The sequence below is a fragment of the Chelonoidis abingdonii genome, chromosome 5 (genome assembly GCF_003597395.2).
Source record: "Chelonoidis abingdonii isolate Lonesome George chromosome 5, CheloAbing_2.0, whole genome shotgun sequence".
Taxonomy (NCBI): Eukaryota; Metazoa; Chordata; order Testudines; family Testudinidae; genus Chelonoidis; species Chelonoidis abingdonii.
In genome coordinates this window covers 63,249,992-63,273,786 of record NC_133773.1, presented here as the reverse complement: position 1 = coordinate 63,273,786, position 23,795 = coordinate 63,249,992, and the positions used below count along the sequence as shown (strand labels likewise).

Here is a 23,795-nt window from a genome sequence, read left to right as displayed (position 1 = left end):
ATACCAGCCATCCATGTTATTCCTGAACTGACAGTTAAACAATATTAGCATTTATTTATATTTGCTTCATGTTTAAGCTTCACTGACCAAAGGAACAAGAGTCCCAAGGTTGGTCCACATCAAATTTTCTTATGTAACAGTGAAACATGCCAAGCTAGTTTACAAACCTCCACCCCATTCACACACCATCTCTAAAATAAAGTTATTTTAACCTCAAAGCATGTGCTTACAGATAAGTTCATATATGTAAGTACTTCCACTGGGGGGAGAACGAGGCCCTATAACTCTATCCACTTGTCTCTAAAATTACTGTAAACAATGTTGAACATTCAACAATATATACAAATCCCACAAATATCTTTTGAAGAACAGCATAAATTTAATGTCAAAATATTTGAATTCAAGTACAGAAATTAACACATGATTTCAACATTTAAAAAAAACAGCACAACTCTTTTAAAACAGAACTACTATACAGGTAATACCAAAACACAGACGAAGTTAACAATTTTAACTCTGAATAAATGAACAGCACAAAAAGTAAGATAATTTACTCTATTACTAAAACTATTCAAAGGACCACAATAGTAAATTATTTCTTTAAAGTTAAAAAAAAGTTTCTTAAAATCTTCCTTTTGCATTATTTTTCGGCCACATAATAGTTGCCTTCTCACTAAATAACTACTAATCTTCAACATAAGAGTGATCCTTGGTAACAAGATTACAACCAATATTTGCACAGATTAAATTAAAGAGATACTGTTCAGTAAAGTAATTATTAGAAAAATTCTTAACATAAACCACTGGGTTCTATTGCCCACATTTTGACCAGGAACCATAAACAGATAAAAGAGCATCAATCTACAGTACACAGGCCAAGAAAAGAAACTTTTTTGAACTTTATCTTTTGACAAATGCTTAGTAAAATGCTTATATTTACTGAAATGTGAAAAGTTCCCTATATGGAAATAAATATATTTTACTCATGAAAATGAACAGTGTAGACCGAATTAAAAACTAAAATTGAAAAAAACTTTCATAGTAATGCTGTATAACTTTTTCTTCAAAAGAACGAGGCCTCATTAGAGATATATACTCGCTGTCCAACATGGCTGCCATTAGCAAGCAGAATTGTTGGTGATAAGGGGTAGCTTGGATAAAAATAAGGCCTTGATGTGTATGGAAGCATGCTGGGTGTCCCAGAAGAGAGAGTGACACTAACTGGGGCAATGCTATTTACTGAGCTGCGATGAAAATTGTAGGCTGTAAATAAACATATGAATAGTTATTTTGCATGTAAGTCTATAGATACAAATTTAATTCAAAGAGACAAAAGACTACTACACAAAAAATCAGTTTCTAACATGTTTCAATCCTCAATATTTTGATGACAGCAATAGAGACTATGCTGATCTGTCACACTGCAAATCCTGTTTTACCATTATGTGACACAAATACCTGCACTTCACTGATATATTTCTATACCAGTCACAGATTTGACTGGAAAGGTATCTTTCCGCTAAAAAATTTGTTTTGCATCGTTCTACCTTTGCAGAAACCAATCTCTGATTTATCTTGCTACCACGAGATATTAATTTTTTTCCAAATTAGATCTGGTACTGAAATACAGGGATTTCATATCTGAAAGAAGAGGTGTAACCAGTTCATTTTTGCCTTTTTCTAAGATTATTATTTACAATACAAACTGATAGAATCTTCTCAAACTACAGAAATGTGGATGGTGAGGCATTCTAACTAGATTACTTTGCCAATATTTGATTTACATATTACTGCAAACCTTTTATAAAAGTCTAGTTTTACTTATCATTTAAGGTATTACTGGAAAATACAATTTTAAATAAATCATCCCTTTAAAACAAAAACTATATTAATCAAACATAAGCTAAAAGACAAATAAAATGTAAAATTTCACTAATCTTTAAATTAAACCATTTAAAATACAGAAATGCTATTTGTGTAATTGTTGTTTCCCAAAAAACACATTTTATTTCCCAGTAATTCTCATACACCATACAGTGTTATCCTTTTCTCCAAAATAATAAATTCTGAACTTTTCAAACATGTAACTACACTCTTCATGGTAGTTCAAGCCAAACAAGGTGCACAGTTGATTCTAGACATAAGGAGACCTTCTGATTTCCAAAAAATCACTGGACACTATCTCCAGAGGGAACTGAAAATAAAGTCAGTTTAAGGTGAAGGTTAAGGTCTGCACCGCAGTATCCTCATAATTCTGTAAATGCTGTACCTCAATTTTTTGGCAAGCATTAACTTAATGAAGTCAATGAGAATAAACGTTTAGCCAATAGGAATGAGACCAACAGCAGTAGTGCAAGCTCAAGCATCATCAGAAAGGACCTAGTTAAGAAAAAAAAATGAGAAATTAAAAAATGGAAACTATTTAGAATGTTTAGTTTTATTTTCAGTGTTGAGACTAAAAGAATTTTTTTTCAAAATTTAATTTCAACAAACATTCACAGTGGAAATTAGCAAAAACGTATATATCAGTATGTGATGAGTTTGCAAGCAAAGGCTCTGATCCTTCACTGACAACTGTGCAGGCAGACCCATGCACCAGAGTTCCAGTGCAAGATGAGAGTCAAAAATTAAGATACTTTTCATCAAGTAATTTTTTAAAAAGTATCTTTATGACTTCCAATTACCAGTTATTACTAAGTTATCCAGAAACATTTATTTACACTGTTCTGGCTCTGAAATGGTCATGTAAATTAACATCAGGCCCATAACATCTTCTGATAAATACAGAATATAATTTGTTTATACTGTATAGAAAAGTGCTTTATATTATATTATTCCAGTTATTCATATATTTCATGTGATATATATCAATTTTGTATTATCACCCTTTTCATTTTACTTGTGTTATTTTCAAGATGTGTTTAATAAAAACATTTTGGGGTGCCATATTCTGCCACACTGAGTGAGTATTCATGAACTATCCTACTGATTTCAGTGGGACTACTTAGAGTAAGGTTGTAACTCTGGTGACATAACCTGGCCATTTAGCAGCAGAGTAAAATGAGGCAACTTCTTTTCTACTAAAACTCCACTGAAGTGAATCAAGTTGTGCCAGGGATGAATTTGACCCATCGCCAAGTTTATATTTCTTACCTGTTATTTATTTTCTCCAAATTCTCCTACACAGATCCAGACTGATGGGTTATGTTCCCTGTCTGTAAGCAGTGGAGACAGAGAATAACTGAATCTACAAGATAACGTTGTGATCCCTACTTGAAGAATATGGAACCCTAGGAGACTCAGTTACAAAAAATTCCCAATAGTATAATTAATACTCAGGAATGAATAAAAACTTTGTATTTTCAAAATGCATTAAAAGCATTTGACTATTTAACCCTGCAATAACTCAGCTGAGTAGGTACAAGTATCCCCCTTTAAACAGATGGGGAAACTGAAGCAAAGAAGTTAATGACATGGTTCTCAGAAGTGCTGAGCAACCACAACTCAAACTGAAATAATTATAAATAATTCATTCAGTCTTCTAGAGAAGTTAAGACCTTGATTTCTAATGTAAGAGGCAGTATTAGACTTCTTTAAAAAAATGATGCTTTCTTTATACATCACAAAGAAACAACAAAAGGTATTAGCCCAATTTCTTTTCTTTCACATCACTATTAAACTTTAGCACTCCGTGTGCCTAAAAAGGAAGGTAGAGAATGTCTTAGTACAATGAAAGCCTTATAGCACAAGAAAGTATATTGCATCTGTATGTATAAGGCCTCATTTTCAAGTGAGAAGGTCCAAGTTTGAGCATAAAATCGTCCATGGTTACAAAATGCACTCAAAATTGGAGGTCAAGTTAAAGTCCTTCTAAAAATCAGACCCATAAAATTCACCTGTGCAGTACCTAACATTCAAAATCTGACTGCAGACTAGGTAAAGCAATTGAACAGATGAGCTATGGGGCTCTTTGCAACTAGCAGTACTAGAGGGAGAGCAATCTCTGTGGGAAGGGGTGGGGAGTAGCCTTGGCTTCAATCCCTCAGCACGCTAACCAGTGCAACTGCGTTAGTGCACTGGGGAAAGCAATCCGTACCAAATATAAACTGGTACAGATTATTTCCCTCCTGGATTTCTGGGGCACAACTATAATCTGCACTTTGCTCAGAACTGTGACAAAGACACAATTTAGCCATCACCTACTAAATATTCACAAGCTTCTAAATTACAGACCACTAGTACTCACTGTAAAGAGCACCTTGTAACAATATAAATCCTTCCAAATAAATTAAGTCTTCTCCTTATAAGAGACTTTTTGAAAAAAAGCCAGGAAAATCAATTTCTGGTGTACAGTGTATGATTAAATTACCTTCAGGAAAAAAAGAATAATGAGTTTGAGAGCAACTTATTTAAGTCTGTAATTTTAACAACAATCAAAATGATTCAAATCTTTCTGTAAAAATTCTAACAATAATAATGTTTCAAGGAAGAATCAGAAAGTAAAGCACTGAATAATGTGAGTAGCTTAAAAAGTCTGGTGATATCTGGATTTCGGACTATGGAAAAGGTTCCCTACTTTGCTCTAATTGCTCCAACAAATACATCTTGAATTTTGATAAAGCAAACTGAGACCAGAGCACATTGAAAAGAAGTATAAATCAATTATATGGTAAAATGAAAGGCTTGGTGTTTAAATCATGGCACCATGAAAGAAAAGGTTTCTTTATTCAAAAATATGTAGAAAGATGGATCCTACTGGTATCTTCAAGGAAATGATAGGATTAAGTATTTATATTGAAATCATTGCTTTAAAAGCCAGACTAAGAGAAAAAGTTTCTCAGGTGAATTATCTATTTTGTCCTTGATTTATAAGGACTATGTTGAACACAATAACTGAATTCATAGCCTCTCTGTGCTTCAGTTCCCCATGCTTCTGAATTTATACAGCTAGTCATACAACATGAGAAAATGATGAATTCAAATTAAAAACAAGAAAGCTGTCATTTAGAAATTGTAATGAAGATAAACTTTCTTATATATTCATTGCAATGAGCAGGAAAAGAAAAAATAAAAAGCACTGAAGAAATCACTAAAAGATTTACTTACTGCAGGTAAATTCTAGGATCACTATAACCTATCCACAACAATTAAAATCTGTGCAGTCAGCAGTGTTTATGTTTCTGAATATTCCTCTGAATTAAGATGAAAAGACACGGGCGTAGGTAGTCTGCTCCCACATTAAAAACCATAGGTAGCAACTATGAGTCTAGGAGTATTCACAAGGATTTTCACACTGAGGTGACCCTGCATTGTCATGTTAGAGGAAGGAACAAGGTATACCTTCACCACGGAACAGCCATCCGCAAACCTGCTAGATCCCCTAGGATTCACAGGAGGGCACAAATCCTCATAGCAGCTCCAACCCTCTGCACCTCCCCCCGTGAAGTGAAGCTCTGTTACAACGGCAGAGACTCTACCTCTAGCTGTGGAGGCTCCCGAGGACCATCAAAGGCTCTGCAAGAGAGTTTATGCAATCTGTGATAAATGGTGTGACTGTTGGGTGATAGGGACATGCTTCCCCTGCTCCCCAAACCTTTCTCCCTGCAAGAATCTCTGATCACAAACATATCACTCTGCAGGAGACTGGGAGGGCAGTTTGGGGCACTGCTACAAAAAGAGACTGAGCCCCTCCTTCTGCACACAGGGAGATCCACACATGGATCTCAAGATGAATGATGTGGTCCAAGAGAAATGGAAATCTCACTTCTAAAATAATGCATCTATTCTCGATACCCATCACTATGTCAAAATACTACACTGACTTCCACTTTTCTGTGATGGCTATCAAGTTCATTTGTTGGGTGCCTGATTTTTTTTTTTTTTTAAATCTAATGATCCAAACATCAACTGCTAGTAAGCCAGTGAACATGGGAGTTGAAAAACCGCGCTACAAAGGACCTAGGAGGGAGGGCTCTGATAAAAGTTTAAGGAAGACAAAATGTAAGATGAAAAATGTTTTTCTTGAACTGTGTAAACAAATGCTAGAACTACAAGACTGCTGTCTTCTCTGGTAAACACAGCAAATAACTAAATATATCAGATTTTCAATACAGTCTAAGGCAAGTTTCCAGAAGTTTCAGTTTCTTTCTGTCTCCACTACTTTCAAAGAAGGAATATCATCCCCTCAGTATAGACCTATGCAAGAGAATGAAAGAGAAATATATTTTAAGAATTCTACATATATAACATAAAAAGGACAATTATTTACAAAAAATTATATCTGCAGTAAATGTTTTCATATCTACCATAAAAAAAGAGATGGATCAATAAAGGCCAGAATTTAATATCCTTACTCATGTTGAGCAGTACCTCAACTCTATGAATAGTCACCCTGGGTTACCTGTGAAGCCAGGTACTAAATATGAATAATGATATCAAAATTTGGCCCTTAGGTATTATCACTAAAATTGCTTTACAAACTCATGACAAGATTCTGACAGGATTAACAGAGAATATCCATCAAAGAGTTACAAACAATTTTCAGTACAATCACACAGGTAGGGAGACTTGTTAACTATATTACCCACTTCTGACGTTAAAAAAGATGAAAGCAGTCACCTTCATTAAGAAATTAGTCTGTACAATACCACCAAAATTTCTAGGACAATATTTGGCTTTGGCTTCATGCCTTGCAATGCACATGAAGTTCAGGAACATCTTGTTTTAACCAAGCAGTGTGTTACTGTTTACACAGAAACATTAAATTAAACTAGTGGAAAATTCATAATTTGAACCATGAATGGTTCAAAACTTCTGTCTAACTATACTTCGAATTCAGTAGATTACTAGACTAGATTTTCAGAAAACCTAGTTATGAAATTCAAGGAAGTCTTAGACACATAGTATAATGGAACAAGTGATGACTCCTGGATTACAAATATTGAAAAATGGCAAATTGACCTCCCTTATATTATCCAGGTATCTCACAGGAATATCAATGATATGGGATTATTTATTTTGTGAGACCAAAAAGCTAAATAAAAGACTATTATTAATGCATGAATTACTCAATGACTGCCATGCATGTAAAGATCTTTTACCTATGAGAATATCAAAATCTTAAATAAAAAAAGTTATGATATGGCAAAACAGTCCACCAATTTAGAGACTGAGAAACCCTGGGTTATTAACATGCGCTTGGATACGCTTTCTGTTGGGGGTGTAGATTGCTCTGAGCCAGGCCTAAAGACACTGGAAGTGTAGTTTTGATAAGAGTGTCACAAATATACAGGGTGCCATATGACTCAGAAGTTGCAGGCAAGCCTCTGCTGTTTGCAGGCTCTTCTGTACTGTACAAACAAGGCTGATACAACTGCTAGGGTTACTATTCTGAACCACTCAGAGTGGACAAAGATGTTTACTCTATTGAGGTCCAGATATAAATAAATAATCAGAAATCGTAACATCACCTGGATGTCTTTAGGAGAGTAAAGAGTATCTTCTGTGACAGCACAAAACTTGGGGCTCTCAAAAGGGAAGATCATCAACAGTGTTTTGCATTTCCTGAGATAGACCACAGGACTGCAACCAAGAAGCTTGATACATTACTACTGCTGTAGCCATGAAGAGTGCAGCCGTGTTGGCAACATTTAGTGAAGCCTGGAGAGATGCCCTGGTGATTGGCCTTCTGTTATGAGGGCTTAAAATCATCCTCTGATCCTGCAGCAGGTATTCAATGAAAGATGAGAATTTGGAATAGTTTGTAAAGTTACATTTTGTCATCAGGGCTTGGAAACCGGCTACTCTGAACTGTAGCCAGGCAGAGGAGTAGCTGTTCCATCCCAGGAGATCCAGTCTTTTTAGCTCTTTATTGTATTGTGTAGAGTGGAACTGAAGTTTTCTGTTCCATTCACTGACTGCCTCAACCAGGGAGTTGGGTGCAGTATGGGAAAAGAAATATTCTGCGCCTTTGGGTGGGATGTAGTATTTCTTAACAGCCCGTTTATATGTATGTGAGATAGTGGCTGGTGCTTGCTACATAGACCATGCAGGGATAAAGGGAGCATCATTGATGGGCAAGGCAATCTTGCAAAGGAGATGTGTGAAGAATATCTAACAAGTACTGGGGTTCCTACATCTCCTCCAACAGAATATGTAGGGTCTCCGCGATATATTTCATAAGATCTTGAAAGACCCTCAACATAAGTGGTGAGGGAGACACGATAGCCTCCTCCAGTGGAGGAAGAGGAGGATTTCTTCGCCCACAGGTGGTGCTTGCTCCTCTGTAAGAGCTTGTCACATAGAAGGGCTCAAGAGTAACAGATGCTGCTCCTGATAGATCCTCTTATGAAATGGGAGCTGTAGAACTGTCCGTCAAGGGGCCAATAGATTCCAATAAGACCACTGTGGTGGAGTATAAGAAAAGAGGTCAGGATCCCATGGATGTCCTTGCCAGGGTTGCCCTGTTAGAAGTTTCATAATCAGGGCATACCTCAAATGAGGGAGGTGGAAAAGGGGAACCTTATATAGATCCCTTAGAATCAGAAGAAGTGTAATCACCCATGTTAATGGGAGGGCCAAATGGTGTCAGTACTGGTGATCAAGTTGGTATGGGAGCCCGAAATGGATCCTGTAATTGCATGGGAACCGTAGATCGACAGTGTGAAGATACTGGAGCACACTGAATTGGTACCAGCCTGAAATGTGTCTCTGTGATCTCTAAGAATTTGTGAAGGATTGGAGACTGTGATGGTACCTGAAGATGGTAGCAGAGTTTAGGCAGGCTTTGAGAGGACAGGCCATACCAGGTAGCGTTTTTCAGTACCTTTCAGAAGTGGTGATTCTGTCTCCTCCAGGATCCGAAGGTCCTCAGAGGTTAGAAAATTGATAGTACCAGGGACATCAGGTGGGAAACATCAGGAGTCAGAATATCTGGTGATACCAGAGAGGTACTGCAGTACAATCGGTGTGTCCTTCAAATCTAGATACTGAAGGCACTACTGATGTCTATTTTGACTTGGCTCTGGAATCCTTGTGACACAGAGGCACACGCTCTGGTCCCAATGCAGGTATTATTTTAGGTACTTTAAAAGACAGTTTCTTGGTACACAGCATAGTCTTCTTCGCTGGTGCCCTGGTTGCAGTACCAGAGAGGATGGGTATGTCAGTGGTACCCGTGATGGGACACAAAAAGTCTCCAGAAGCACAGATCAAGACAGTGACTTTCCTTTTCTCCTCTCCATATCTGGAGAAGGTAGTCTTTCCTTCTTTTATAGTTTACATGGTTCTGAAGGCCCCAAGGGTCTTTGCTTACCATCAGAGTATAGACCGAGTTAGGCAACCTATGGCACATGTGCCAAAGGCGGCATACGCACTGATTTTCAGTGGCACTCACACTGCCTGGGACCTGGCCACCGGTTTGGGTGGCTCTGCATTTTAATTTAATTTTAAATGAAGCTTCTTAAACATTTTAAAAACCTTATTTACTTTATATACAACAATAGTTTAGTAATATATTATAGATTTATAGAAAGAGACCTTCTAAAAATGTTAAAATGTATAACAGGCACACGAAACCTTAAATTAGAGTGACTAAATGAAGACTTGGCACACCACTTCTAAAAGGTTGTCGACCCCTGGTATAGACGGTAACTGGAGCTCTCTATGGATCCAATGTACAGCAGGATGCCTTGCATCTCACAGGTCTCAGCAAGTGCTCCCTTAAAAAGAGTTTGAGCCTGTCCTCCCTCCATTTCTTATATCTACTCTTAAAGCCTGATCAGATCTTACATTTGGGAGGGGACATGAGAGTCCTCAAGGCAGCAGAGAGAGTTTAAATATCCATTGCTATGGGGGAAAGACCTATAGAAAGTCTAGCAGGGTTTGAAGCCCAGGGTCTTGGGAATAACCCACACTCAAGACTGTGGATTAAGGCCTGAGAAACAGTGGCCCAGTTTGGGCAAAAAACAGAAGAAGGGAAAGGGAAACCCCTTCACCTTTGAAAAAGCACAAACTGTGCAAAAAGAAAAGAACGAAAATTTAAGCAAGTGTTGCAGTGAGCTAAGGCTAACTAATGGATACTGCACTACTTCATCACAAGCTGCAGTTGTCTGAGAAGAAACTGGAGTGGCAGTGGGTCGGCTCCTCCCTGTATACTCTCATACTGGATCACAAGGGCATCTAGCGCTCAGGCAAGGACCCTTCTGACAAAAACCTCTGAGCATGTGAGCACAGACGTGCACAGCTTCTGACATGGAGCACCTATACTTGAAGAAAAAGATAATGATGCACATACATAATGCCTGCTAGAGCAGGTCATTAAATATTAAAATATCAGTTTTAGATGTATTTTCCTTTACTCCTTTCTTGTAACATTAAGGTTCAACATATTACCAAACTCACTTCATAGTCAAAAAGTAAGAGAAATTTGAAGCAACTGTTTTTGGGAATAGGAATCACCATTTCTATTAGAATGACTGTAATGTTACTTTAAAAAAAAAATCAAACTTGTACAGTTTAATTGGCTGTTTTCTTCCATGCTTTAGCTTTATAAATAATTCAATGATTTTTGATTATTTTTTCAGTATTTTTTTTAACTGTATACACCATTAGATTTTTATTTTTTTTTTAAATTCTGAATTGCACTTTTGGGTTTTTGTGCAAAAGTGTTCCTAAGTGGACTCCAAAAGATCTAAATAATAATACTCCTGATTATGGGAGAAACTGAGATTTCTACTCTGATACTAATGGAAATTAGAGATACTGGACAAGATCTTCTCGTGTGTCTAAAAGTATACACATTAAGTCAGGGGTATGTGCGCAAGTGGTTAAAGCTCATTTTTACAGGTCCCTAAACTGGTGATTCTCTTGGCAGACCAGTTCCCTTGTGCTGTACCAGCAAAAGCACTTTGAAAACTAAAGAGGTTTGGAGTAGCATAGGAGCATCCCAAACATGCTTCTTGTCTGTTATGCCAGCAGCAGGGAAAGTGTGTGGCATAAGAGTACATTGTCAACTCAATACAAGCACAGGATCACCCTTACACTGAAGTGTTCTTCCCCGGTTTTATGGCAGATGATGCCAACAGTGCAGTGCATAAAGGCCTTACCATACTAGAGGCTCTGACCTTTTAAGTTCATGTGACAAGTTGACTGTCACATTCAGCTGCTCTCAGAATGCCTCTATTTGTAGTCATGACACTACAGTAATGTCTATTAAATGTGATATTAAAACTATATAACCAGTGTCAAGAGCAAGATAAATTTTTACAACTTTTCTCCAGTCATTTACTTACTGAAGAAATGCATTGTGATTTCAAAACAATCAGGAATAACAGAAAAAAGGGAACATCTGTTAATTTTGTTTCTGTATCCCAATGATTGAGAGCTAAAAGCACCAATGATTTTTTGGGGGGATGATTGGGATTGGTAGCTTTAATACAGAATGTACAAAATTTATGTTTATGCATCCTCAGTATACTATTACAGAACTGATGAACTCTGACAGGCAATCACTATTAATACAGGGCCAAAACTTAACAGGGAGAAAAAACAAAAACATGAGTATATCTAGGGTTAGATACAAGACATCTTTTACCCTTCTAGAAATAGTGACCAATTTAAGAAGCTCCCTCATGAAGTACAGGTGATCCCCACAAACACTTGTCAACAAGATGAGAAGTATATTTAGCCAAAAATCTAATCAAATATATTTCAAGTTCAGTCCAAACCTGATATACAATACTTATTCTAAAATGATACTGTATGTTGTTTTCAGGCACCATATTTCTGCATACTGACAGATCTAATAATGTAAGGTTTCAAACTATAGTCTGTGAAACACATGGTACTTTATGATGAAGTAGCTGGTCACATGGTGCAGGCTCTCTTTGTTTGGAGGTACTAAACTGCATTAAAAGACTGCTAAAATATTACTTTCCTCATATAAGCAATAACCACAGGGATACTGTGCAATTTTAAGTGGGAAGTGGAAGGACCGTCCAATGGTTAGGGCACTGGCTTAGGATATATGACACCCAGTGTTGTCTAGTGTTTGGATGTTTTCTTGCTCTTTATTCCTTAACATAGCAGGCAGCAGAGCCAGAGGTAAAACATTTTGGTCTCCTGTTCTCACTGGCCACATCCATTGCCTAGGCAGTTCAGTTTTCAATTCTTCCGAAACAGTCCTCTCTCATCCCCATATTTTTAAATTGCTTATATAGTTAAAAAAAAACTAAATTTAACAGTAGGTAAAGAGAGGTTACTTACCAGTAACCGTTGTTCTTCAAGTCACCTCTCTGCATTCTCATTTGTAGTGAGTTACTCAGCAGCAAAAGCCACATATCTATTGGTGGGTTCATGAGCATCCTTGAGCATCATATGTCAGATGCCCTAGTCTGTATAGCAGCATACACCCCAATCACTACTTCAGTTCCTTCCCCACTGCCACAGAGGGATCCTTGTCATATCCGTCAGCTACTCATTCTCTTAGGTTTTACTTCAGACATTGTTTAGTGTTCTATTTTAGTATAGTGTAGGTAAGGTTGGAAGGATTTCTCCATTTCCTCAGATCCCTAGATGCTCAGTTTCAGCAGCATATCTACGCCCAGTACTAACCCCAAAAAGTTTTAACAGTATGCATGAGACTTCTTTCTTTCCAGAGTCAAATGTGCACACCCACTTTAAAAGAGTTCTATATGCTCTCTTCCAGTGGGTAACTCCCCATAAGGGGTATACACAGAGGTTGTCAAAGAAGATACCTTTGATCCATAAAAAAATACAAACAAAATTTTATGAACGTCTCTCAATGTCCTCTAAGTGGACTGTTTGTAGCCAGAATCTTGGCTACAGGAATCAAATTAACAAGTAAAGATGCATACTGTTTGTGATGTGTAGCTATCCTATGCACTGTAATATATTGCAAAGAGCTCTGAAGAGGACTTCAAAAATCCTACTGTGCCTGATAATGTTTTCCCTACTATTGTTACAAGGAGCACCTAAAGTTACTACACTGAAAATGATTAGAGAACAAATCACTTCTCTCTACTCCCCCCCACCCCATACACACAGTTTACATTTTGCATTTGATCTTAGTCAGTTTCATCATAGGATCAGGCATTTTCTCCCAGTTGTTTATGCTGGTCTTTCCACACAGCAACATGGGATACAAAAGCCATTTTAAAAATTAGGAAAATATGACTGTAAAATCACAAAACTGGCAGGGGGACTTATTTGTAAGTATTAACTGAAACTATCTCTAGCTCATTTTTTTAAAGTGACAATGAGCTTGTCTACACTGCCTCATAGTTCAAACTGTGAGAACTACAGTTTGAACTATGTGGGAACAGCAATGTGCACAAAATGGCTGCACCATTAACTCCCCTGTGTGTATTTTCTGGATGCCAACTAAAAGGTTCCTGGTTTGCATTAATGTAACTGTTTGAACAGAATTACATTAATGCGAATTAGGAACTAAGGCTGTCAAGCAATTAAAAAAATTAATCACACTGTTAAACAATAATAGAATACCATTTATTGAAACACTTTTATATGTTTTCTACATTTTCAAATATATTGATTTCAATTACAACATAGAATATAAAGTGTACAGTGCTCTATTTATTACAAGTATTTGCACTGTAAAAAACAAAAAATAGTATTTTTCAGTTCACCTAATACAAGTACTGTACTGCAATCTCTTTATCATGAGAGTTGAACTTACAAATGTAGAATAAAAATAAAACAATGTCAAATTTTAGAGCCTGTAAGCCCACTCAGTCCTACTTCTTGTTCAGCCAATCGCTCAGGCAAACAAGTTTGTTTACATTTGCAGGAGATAATACTGCCCGCTTCTTGTTCACATTGTCACCTGAAAGTGAGAACAGGTGTTCAAATGGCACTGTTGTAGCTGGCATGGTAAGATATTTACATGCTAGTTGCACTAAAGCAGGGGTCTCAAACTCCCAGCCCCCGGGCCATCTGCAGCTCGAGAACCTCCCCACTGCAGCCCACAGAGGAGAGACGCAAACAGTCACGCTGCTGGCTCTGACTGCTGCAGGCACAGCCCCCCGCAGATCCCACTGGCTGGGGGAGAGAGGCAGAAATGCCATCACTAGTCACCGGGCAGTCAGCCATGGAGGCAGCGTCACTTTTTCTCCCACAAAGTAAAAATACCAAACACAACTATCTGATGCACACCCTGCTGCAATCCTCAAGGTTTCAACTGCTCAGTCGCTGAGGTCAAACATCAACAAACTGACAGAACTGAAGCATTGCCAGGTGTCTGACAAACACTGAAAAATCTCTGGCAAGCAAAGAATTGTATAAAGTTGTAGGACAGTTTTATTATTTCTATGAAATTCGAAATAAAAAATACAATATAAACATTTTCTTTTCTGAACATCATCTTCAGTGACATTATTGGCCCACTGGGGGGGATTTGAGGACTGGCACTGGCCACAAGGTAAATTGAGTTCAAGACCCCTGCACTAATGATTCCTATGTCCCCTCATGCTTTAACCACCATTCCAGGGGACATGCGTCAATGCTGATAATGGGTTCTGCTTGATAACAATCCAAAATAGTGCAGACTGACACGTTTATTTTCATTATGTGAGTCACATGCCACCAACAGAAGGCGGATTTTCTTTTTTTAGTGGTTCGGGTTCTGTAGCTTCCGCATCGGAGTGCTGCTCTTTTAAGACTTCTGAAAGCATGTGCTACACCTCATCCCTCTCGGATTTTGGAAGGCATTTCAGATTCTTAAATTTTGGGTCGAATGCCATAGCCATCTTTAGAAATCTCACATTGGTACCTTCTTTGCTTGCAGTGACTGTTCTGGGTCATCATCCAAGACGACTATAACATGAAATATATGGCAGAAAGCAGGTAAAACAGAGCAAGGAGTTCAGTCACAAATTTTATTAATACACTTTTTTAAACGAGTGTCATCAGCATGGAAGCATGTCCTCTAGAATAGTGGCAGAAGCATGAATGGGCATATGAATGTTTAGCATATCTGCCACGTAGATACCTTGCAATGTCAGCCACAGACGTGCCAAGCAAATCCTGTTCTCACTTTCTGGTGATATTGTAAATAAAAAGAGGGCAGCATTATCTCCCGTAAATGCAAACAAACTTGTTTGTCTTAGTGATTGGCTGAACAAGAAGTTGCAATGAGTAGATTTGCAGGCTCTGAAGTTTTACATTGATTTGTTTTTGAGTGCAGTTCTGTAAAAACAAACAAACAAACAAAAAAAAACCCTAAGTTGCACTTTCACGACAGAGATTGCACTATAGTACTTGTATGAGGTGAACTAAAAAATACTATTTTTTTCATTTTTACAATGCAAATATTTGTAATAAAAAATAATATACACTGATTTCAATTACAACACAGAATACAATATATATGAAAATGTAGAAAAACATCCAAAATATAATAAATTTCAAATGGTATTCTAATGTTTAAATAGTGTGATTAATCATGATTAATTTTTTTTGAGTTAATCACATGAGTTAATTGCAATTAATTGACAGCCCTACTACAAACCTTTAGATCGCACCCACAGCATCCACACAGGAGAATTGTAGCACAGCGCTATTTACACTTTCATGATCCAAACTGTGAGGCAGAGTGGTCACAGAGGCTGTATTTCAAGTTGGTGGGTTTTAAACTTTTGATTAGTCCCAAACTGGATTTGGAGTGGGAATGCCCCTGATTTTCAGAGTTCTGAGGACTGTGGGAAGAGATACTGGACTCCTGGGATAACAGGTGCCGATTCCATGGGTGCTCCGGGGCTGGCGCAGGGTACTCTGCACCCACTGGCAGCCAAGCTCCCCTCACCCCAAGCACCACCTCTACTTCCTCCTCCTCCCGAGTGCACCATGCCCCCACTCCTCCACCTACCTCCCAGCACTTCCCGCCTGGCTGCCGCCAAACAGCTGTTTGGCAGCATTAGCACGCTCTGAGAGGGAGAGGAAGGAATGGGAATGTGGTATGCTCTGGGGAGGAGGCAGGGAAGAGGCGGAGCAGGGGCAGGGATTTGGGGAAGAAGTTGGAACGGGGGCAGGGTGGGGGGCGGAGATGGGGCAGGAACGTTGGGGAAGGGGTTGAATGGGAACAGGGCCTCAGGTAAGGGGTGGAGTGGGAGTGGGGACAGGAGCAGAGAGGCGGTTGAGCTCCCACTGGAAAAAGGGGAAGTCGGTGCTTAGGCTATTAGCAGATGCAAACTTGACCAATTCTACAGTATTTAAAGAAAACAAGCACAAATAACCAAGTTGCAGCCTTTCTATTTTCTACATTATGAGCCAAGGATACTCTGACAAAAGTATTTCCCTAGAGATGACCAACAACATGTAAATAAAACAAATCAGTACTAAACTGGTAGGAAGAAACGGGCTGTACATATTGGACATTTCCATGCATAAGACTTTTGAACAGGAAGGCTAAAATCAAAGAAAAATAAATCTGAAATTGTTTTGTGCTGTTTCTCTGAAGAGACAACTGAACTTCACACACAAGATATGTGTCCAGCAATAAAAGGCAAAATCTTTAGCCTCCAAGTGACAACCAGCCATATTCAGGAAGTAAGATAACAACCTAAACTAACATTCTCAGTAGCTTCCTGGAATAAAAAGATATTTTTGGTTAAACTAATTCCTCATGTCCACAAGTTCTACAGTGTTGTACAAGGAGAGAAGGAGAATTGTCATTTCAAATCTGCATTAGGCCCTATCCACTAAAGGAATGACAAAGGAGAGAATTTCTATGCCCATCAGAGAATAATTCTAGATTACTAGCCCTTTAACACACACACTGTATAAATTATTATACTTATAGAAATATTCCACTTTACTCATTCTATCAGGGGATAGGCTGTGATCCTGCCGGGGGCTTCCGAAAGCTACAACACATCCACCATTACAGAAGAGGAAAATTGCACTGTAGAATATATAGGATATATGTTAGATGCCCATTTATGTAAGAGTGTGTATGGGCATCTAACACACACACACACACACAAAAGCAGAGATAAAAATGCAGTATTAGAACTCCAATCAACTGATTGGATAGGACTGACAGGTATCAGAAGACGACAGAGAAATTTTGATGTTTTAAAATAAAATAAAATAAGAGGTGAGAAATAACAGACCTCAACCCTATTGTCCCTCTGCAAATTTGTGTACACAGAGTCAATCCCTTACCTCTCTCTAAAAGTGCAAAGTTTCAAAACCTTCAGTGAACAGAAGATTGTTGGGGATGGAATAAATCTGGACAAGGAGAAGAAGCCTGGAGATAAATGTGAGAAGGGAGGGACAGGCAGTAGAAACAAGTCTTGAGGTCTTTCTGAGTATAGCCTTCATTGATTTGAGATCTACCATACCATTCTCTAACTAGAAGGGGAAAAAATCTATAATGGCAGCAGGCCATAAAAGAGACCCAGCTGGGGAATATTTTAATGAAGTTCCTCTACCTGTGGGTAAGACAGGCATGCATGCAAAATGCAAACAGTGCAACAAAGAAACGCAAGGCCTCGTTGCTCAAATGAAACTGAAACAACATCATGAGAAGTGTTCCTTCTCAGGAGGAAGTTCCGTTGAAGATGATGAAAGGAACATGTCTGAACATGCAGGATCTTCAGGTTGGTAAACTTTTTTATTTCATACTTCTGTCTTAAGAACTGCCTGTCTTCCTACTGGACTATTCTTGAATTATCATGTTTGAGCAAAAAATATAGTTACTCTATGGTAGATCCAGTTGTGATGAAAAATAAGTCGCTGAAATAAGCAGACCTTCCTTTTATAATTTCACCTTTAAAGTAGTATTGAGCATCAGGGAATGCAATGGGTAATACTTAATGAGCAGTATGGTGATAATGATTAAATAACTGCATTGACTTATTTTGTTTAGGAGAATCCATCCTCAACATATAGGATTCTGAAGACCATCCACCTTCAAGATCACCATCATTTTCTATAGTTTCAGAGATATCTGCCAATGATAGTGTTTCAGTCACATCAAGTATGTCACATAGCCACAGTATATTCACCTGTAGCAAAAAGACGAAAATCTCCATCATCCAAAAACAACCAGAGGTAAGTTTGTGCTAAGAACCACCAGCAGATTACAAAAAGAGGTAACTGATGAAAAAATTGCCTGGTCTGTTTATGCAACAAACTCTCCTTTCCATATGATTGAGAACCCACACTTCATTAACATGGTTCAGTCATTAAGACCAGGATACAGTCCACCCAACAGAGCAGATGTTGCAGGCAAATTGCCGGATAAAGTATATGAAAGAGAAATTGAGCACCGTGCAAAAAGGTCTAGAGGGTGAAAATTGTTAACCTGAGTCTTGATGAGTGGAGCAATGTCCGCAATGATCCTGTTGTACGTGCTTGTGTGACAACAGCAGAAGGGAATGTCTTCCTTACAGAAAACAATTGATATATCAGGAAATGCACACACAGCAGAATACTACTTACAAGAAGTAGCAGTAAAAGCTATAACAAACTGTGAAAAAAATTCAATTGTCTAGTACACAGCTTGGTCACAGACAATGCTGCAAATGTATCCAAGATTAAAAGAAATTTGGAAGAGTAAAGCGTCTCAAGCTACCATACGGTTGCAGTGCTCATCTGATGCACCTCCTAGCCAAAGACTTCAGTGTTCCAAAAATAAAAGGCTAATGTTGTTGAAATTGCAAAATACTTCCCTAACAACCACTTTACAGTAGCTGCTCTGAAACAAGTGGGAGGAACCAAGCTAATTCTCCCACAAGACGTGCAATGGAACTCAGTAGTGGACTGTTTGGAGCATTATATCAAGAACTGGCCTAATCCGATGACAGTTTGTGAACAAAATTGTGAAAAAAATAGATGGCACTGTCACAGCCAAAGTTCTCAACACTGGACTTAAGAGAAATGTTGAACACATGCTGAGCATCCTGAAGCCTATTTCTGTAGCCTTGAACAAAATGCAGGGAAATAGCTGTTTTATTGCTGACGCTGTTGAAATTTGGAAGGAACTGAGTGAGATCTTAAACAGAGAAATACACAATGACAGAGTTAAATTACAAGCATTAAAAAAACAAATGGGACAAGCACTTTCTCCAGCTCATTTTCTTGACAATATTCTCAATATTCAGTACCAGGGTCAAACCTTAACTGCTGAAGAAGAGGAGTTGGTTATGACATGGATATCCAGCAATCATCTCTCCATCATGCCAACTATAATAAACTTCAGAGCTAAGGGTGATCCATTCAAGAAATATGTTTGCTGATGACGTTTTAAAGACAGTCACATCATGAACTCGTGGAAGTCACTTAAGCACTTCAACACTCTGATTCCAAGGGCTTATCTCACTTTTAATAGCAGTAGCTTTTTCTGCAAGTGTAGAAAGAATATTTTATTCCTTTGGACTAATTCACTCCAAATTGAGAAATCATTTGGGACCTGAAAAAGCAGGAAAGCTTGTTATTCTTTTCCAGATTATGAACAGACAGGAAAATGAAGGTGAAGACGGCTGAGTTAGCTGAATAAGCCAATTTTTTAAGTTTCTCATGTTGACCTGGCTGACATAGTTGATTTAATTTTGGGGTTTTTTTTAATATTCATTTAACTATTTTAGTTCAAAACAATTTTAACAAAAACAAAGCTATTTTAAAAAACGTGAATGTTTAAATTCAAAAATTCATATGCTTGTTTTGTTAAAATATTATACGTCTACTGTTGAAGAAAGAAATCCAGAATACATAATGTTGGTTTTAGTTAAATAAAACAAATTTAAATGTCTGTCTGGTGATGTTCTCCTCCTAATACAGCATAGCAAGAAAATCCTCCAAATATTAATGATTGAACTGGAGATAGTTCACCTCCCAGTTACTTCATAAATATCTGCTTCAATTACCTTTGGTAAATGAAATAACCAAACATTTATTCGTTTTCTGATATAGTTGTAAAACTAATCTGAAAAGTTTTCAGAATAAATCACTTTAAAAATGTAGGTTTCATTTTTAGAAGGTACACACTATATATCTATCTCTGAGTTGTGAAGAATATGTATTAAGGTTATAACAACCAACGAGAATGCACTTTTATGTAGAAATCCATGATTAAATAGAGAGTCTTCCTGGCTAATGATTTAATGATCCACCCTGATTCTCAGCTTCAGATAGAGCTCTATCCTTTTGGTCTAGCCAAGCCGCCTGCGGCACGGGACCCAAGACAAGGTAGGCAGTTGTAAAGCCACCTTTCTATTGCCACAGTCCTTGGTTCTAAAAGACAGGTAAGTCAATCCCTCCTGAAAGCAGCTATAGCTCTTCCTGACATGTAACTGTTTCTTCTTCCTGGTAATTCTCCTGTAGCCTATGGTCTCAATCATTCCTGTGGGCAAAATGTATACCATCTGATGATGAAACTCCTATTGGAGCCCACTTTGTACTCAATTAAAATGAGAAGATGAAATGGGAAAAAGTATAAAACAGAAGTAGGAAAAAGATCAAAAATAAGAGATGCATTGTTAAAACCTGCATTCATGTGAAGGAACTAAAGCAGAAAAATGGCCCTGGAAGTGTGAAGTTGAAGATTTCCTTACTGCTGTGCTTCTGGTTTATATGAGCAACAGTGACACCATCCTAAAGCTCTAGACTGATGAACTGAGAATACAGGAAAGAAGATGCACTTAGCCTACATACTTGCTGCCTGTGGGCTATGTACACACAGAACAAATTTAAAGTAACCTAGTTTCAATTCTTAAGAACTAATTAAAATAATTCTTAAACTTACCTAAATGTAGCAGTGTAAACTGGGCTGCCAATTCCTTTGCGTCTTCTAATGTTGTGCAGAGTTTGTCTGGCATAAAATAACTCTGGGATCCATTTGCAATAGTAGGAATAACTATTTTATATACCAAGAGTACTTTTCCATCCTGACTTGTTGTTGAATATAAATAATATTCTGGTGGTGCCCAGTTATTTTTGTTGCAGTAATAATCCAAATGCATTACTGCAGAACTGAAATGATTGGATTTTAAAGAATACATGCTAATTGGAGTAAGCTTTGTCCCTGGGAAAAATGAGTAAGTACACCTTTCAATTTCAGGGGGGGTTGGACTGTGCTGACCATTAAGACGAATGGAAAGATTTGCTGGTTTTCCTAACGGTTTTTGATGACCATCTTCCTTGTTAGCAAAAACTAGAAGATTTTCAGAATTGGTATTAATCTGACCATTAAGATGCTGTCTCCAAGTGCTTTCTTTATTTACAGGTTTTGCCAGTGTTACCTCAATACTAGCACCATCAATGCATTTTCCATTCATAATTGACATAGCTGTAACTGCATCCTCTCGGTTGAAAAAATGAACAAAAGCATAGTCTCTCAGTTTCTTCACACGTTCAACTGCTCCTGGCTTAAATTTGTTAAATTCAGCCTTAATTGCATCCTCTGTAGTAGAGATCATTAAGTTTCTCACATACAAGACTTTAACCCTCTGCATTGTTTCTTCATCAACTTCTTTCTCTGGGTCTGCCCAGTCTACTTGAATAGTATGTCCCCATAGCTGGAATGTTCCTAGGACAAAAGTAGTATTAGATTTAAGTAACATGCATAATAGTGAAAAAAGAAAGCTAAGTGATAAATAATATTCATTAACCATTCCAGGAACCAAAACACTGAAATAAGCTTATGTTATTTATAATACTAAATTTGAAACAAGCCATGATGAAATGTTTTATTTGCATTCACTTCGCTAAACAAACATTGCTTGAAAGTACAGAGGTCAACAAGAAAAATAAAATTTTGCAAAAAATTCAGCAATGTTCCTCTGTTTAAAAAGTACTCAGTCTGCTTTTGCTTAAACTACAACCAGTGCCAGTTTTGCTAAAGATGATTGCTTTTGTGAAATCTATGTATTTTCAATTAGTCAAATATTTTGCCAGTTGATGATGCAATGTATTTTTAAATAGTCATACTTTGGGGGGAGGTGGGATGGGGAAACAAAATACAAAATAATGTGTGTCCATGTTAGAATGAGCCCTGTTAAATTATTTCCCTAATATCCATTAAACAAATTCACAGAAGATCATAAAGAATGTTATGTTTTAAAAAAGTTCAAATTTGGAGTGCCATACCATTTTTTTTTCTTACATTTGTTGAGTTGGCCTTATTATTTCTCTTATTACTTTTCAAGGCTTAGATAAGTTTCTTTAAAGTCAATGCTTCTTGTCTGTGACCAAACATAAGACTTTGGGTGAAGTCAATAGTTCTGTCAATCATTTCAATGGGGCCAGGATTTCACACATTTTCTTTGTCTTTCTTGTTTCTCCAGCTCTGCTTCCCCTGATCTCTTCACTCCTCTTCCTTCCAACTCTCTCCCTTGCTACTGAACCTTTTGCTCTCTCCCCCTTTCCCAATTCCAGTATGTTCATCCCTCAATTTAAAAAAATCCTTGTTCAAGAGAGAACTAAGCGTGTGTCATGTCCCACGGAAATCAACTGAGTAAGATAAAGGAGGTGTAAGCACAGATCCAAAAGTGGAGATCTATTATAAATGCTTTGATTTATAAACTGCACATTTAATATTAAAATTAAAAGGCTTACCTGGAATTAGCTTTCTTCTAGCCATAGCAGCAGCTCTGTGAGACTCATATTCTACAAAGGCAAAGCCACGGTTTTTAGTTTTGTCAGTAGCACTTGGATAAACAATAACATCAACCACTCCTTCTGTAACTTTCTTCATTTCATCCAAGATTTCTTCTTTCTTTTTCTCTTTTGGAATAGCTCCAATAAATAATCTGCAGTTGTCTAAACTTACACAGACACCAATAAATTTTCCTGGACGAATTTCATAATTATTAAGGATCCTGATGGCTAGCTGGGCTTCTTCTTTAGTTGTGTACATCACAAAGGCATATCCTCGATTCTCACCACTAAATTCCATCATCAATCTAAATTCATAAATCTTCCCAGCTCTCTCAAAAACAGGGACTAATTCATCTTCATACATATCACGAGGAATCTTTCCCACAAAAACTTCACAGCCACGAGGTGGGGGAGGACCTTCCCAACCTTAAAAAAAATTGTTCAGCAATCAGTAAGTATGAATGCCATAACCACTGCTTTCTCAAACAGTATTTCTGATGTATTGATAATGCTGTACAGTATGTTACAAAAGTTATTATTGTATTGATTTATGTCATCTTTTCTTGATTCCCTACAACTCTGAAAACAAGACAACCCCATTCAGCATTTTGGGTTGGTTTGTTTTTTAAGAACTTTTACTAAGTTCAATAAAGCAATTAGAGGAAATACATTTTACACAAATAATTTTCAAAGGTAAATCCCTAATACATTGTCCAAAAAATGTCAGTTACAGTCAAACCTTGTAATAACGCACCCCGCCATAATGTGAAATCGCATATAACATGATCATAAGTTGGTTCCCCTTTAAGGGCTAATACCAGTGGTCCCCAATGCCATGGCGCCCGCCGGGACATTGATATGCCCCCACCTAGTGCCCAGCAGGGGAAGAGCCGCGGCTCCACACCTGCCGGGGACAGAGAACACCGGCGCCCACAGCCTCGGAGTTCTGTCTCCAGCAGGCATGGAGCCGCAGCTTCTCTCCCCTGCTGGGCACTAGGCACTGCACAGCAATACACCGCATTGGGGACCACTGACTTAAACTGACCGGCTTGAAACCCCGCTATACCGTGACCCCACATTTATCACGATGGAATTTTTTGGACCCCAAACATCGTGTTATAGCAGGGTTTCACTGTACATTCTACTGTAAGGGAGAT

The 23,795-nt window shown here is 37.8% G+C and overlaps 1 protein-coding gene across 1 annotated transcript in view; it reads right to left on the bottom strand.

The window, feature by feature from the left end:
- Positions 1-1,063: 1,063 nt before the first annotated feature.
- Positions 1,064-23,795, bottom strand: part of RBM46 (RNA binding motif protein 46) — a 39,136-nt gene continuing 16,404 nt past the window's right edge. Inside the window, exons 3-5 of the mRNA XM_075066342.1 lie at positions 22,597-23,064; positions 20,786-21,568; positions 1,064-1,263 (exon numbers count right to left, since the gene is read on the bottom strand). Coding sequence (XP_074922443.1) covers positions 1,064-1,263; positions 20,786-21,568; positions 22,597-23,064 — 1,451 coding nt within the window. The remainder of the gene's footprint in view (positions 1,264-20,785; positions 21,569-22,596; positions 23,065-23,795) is intronic.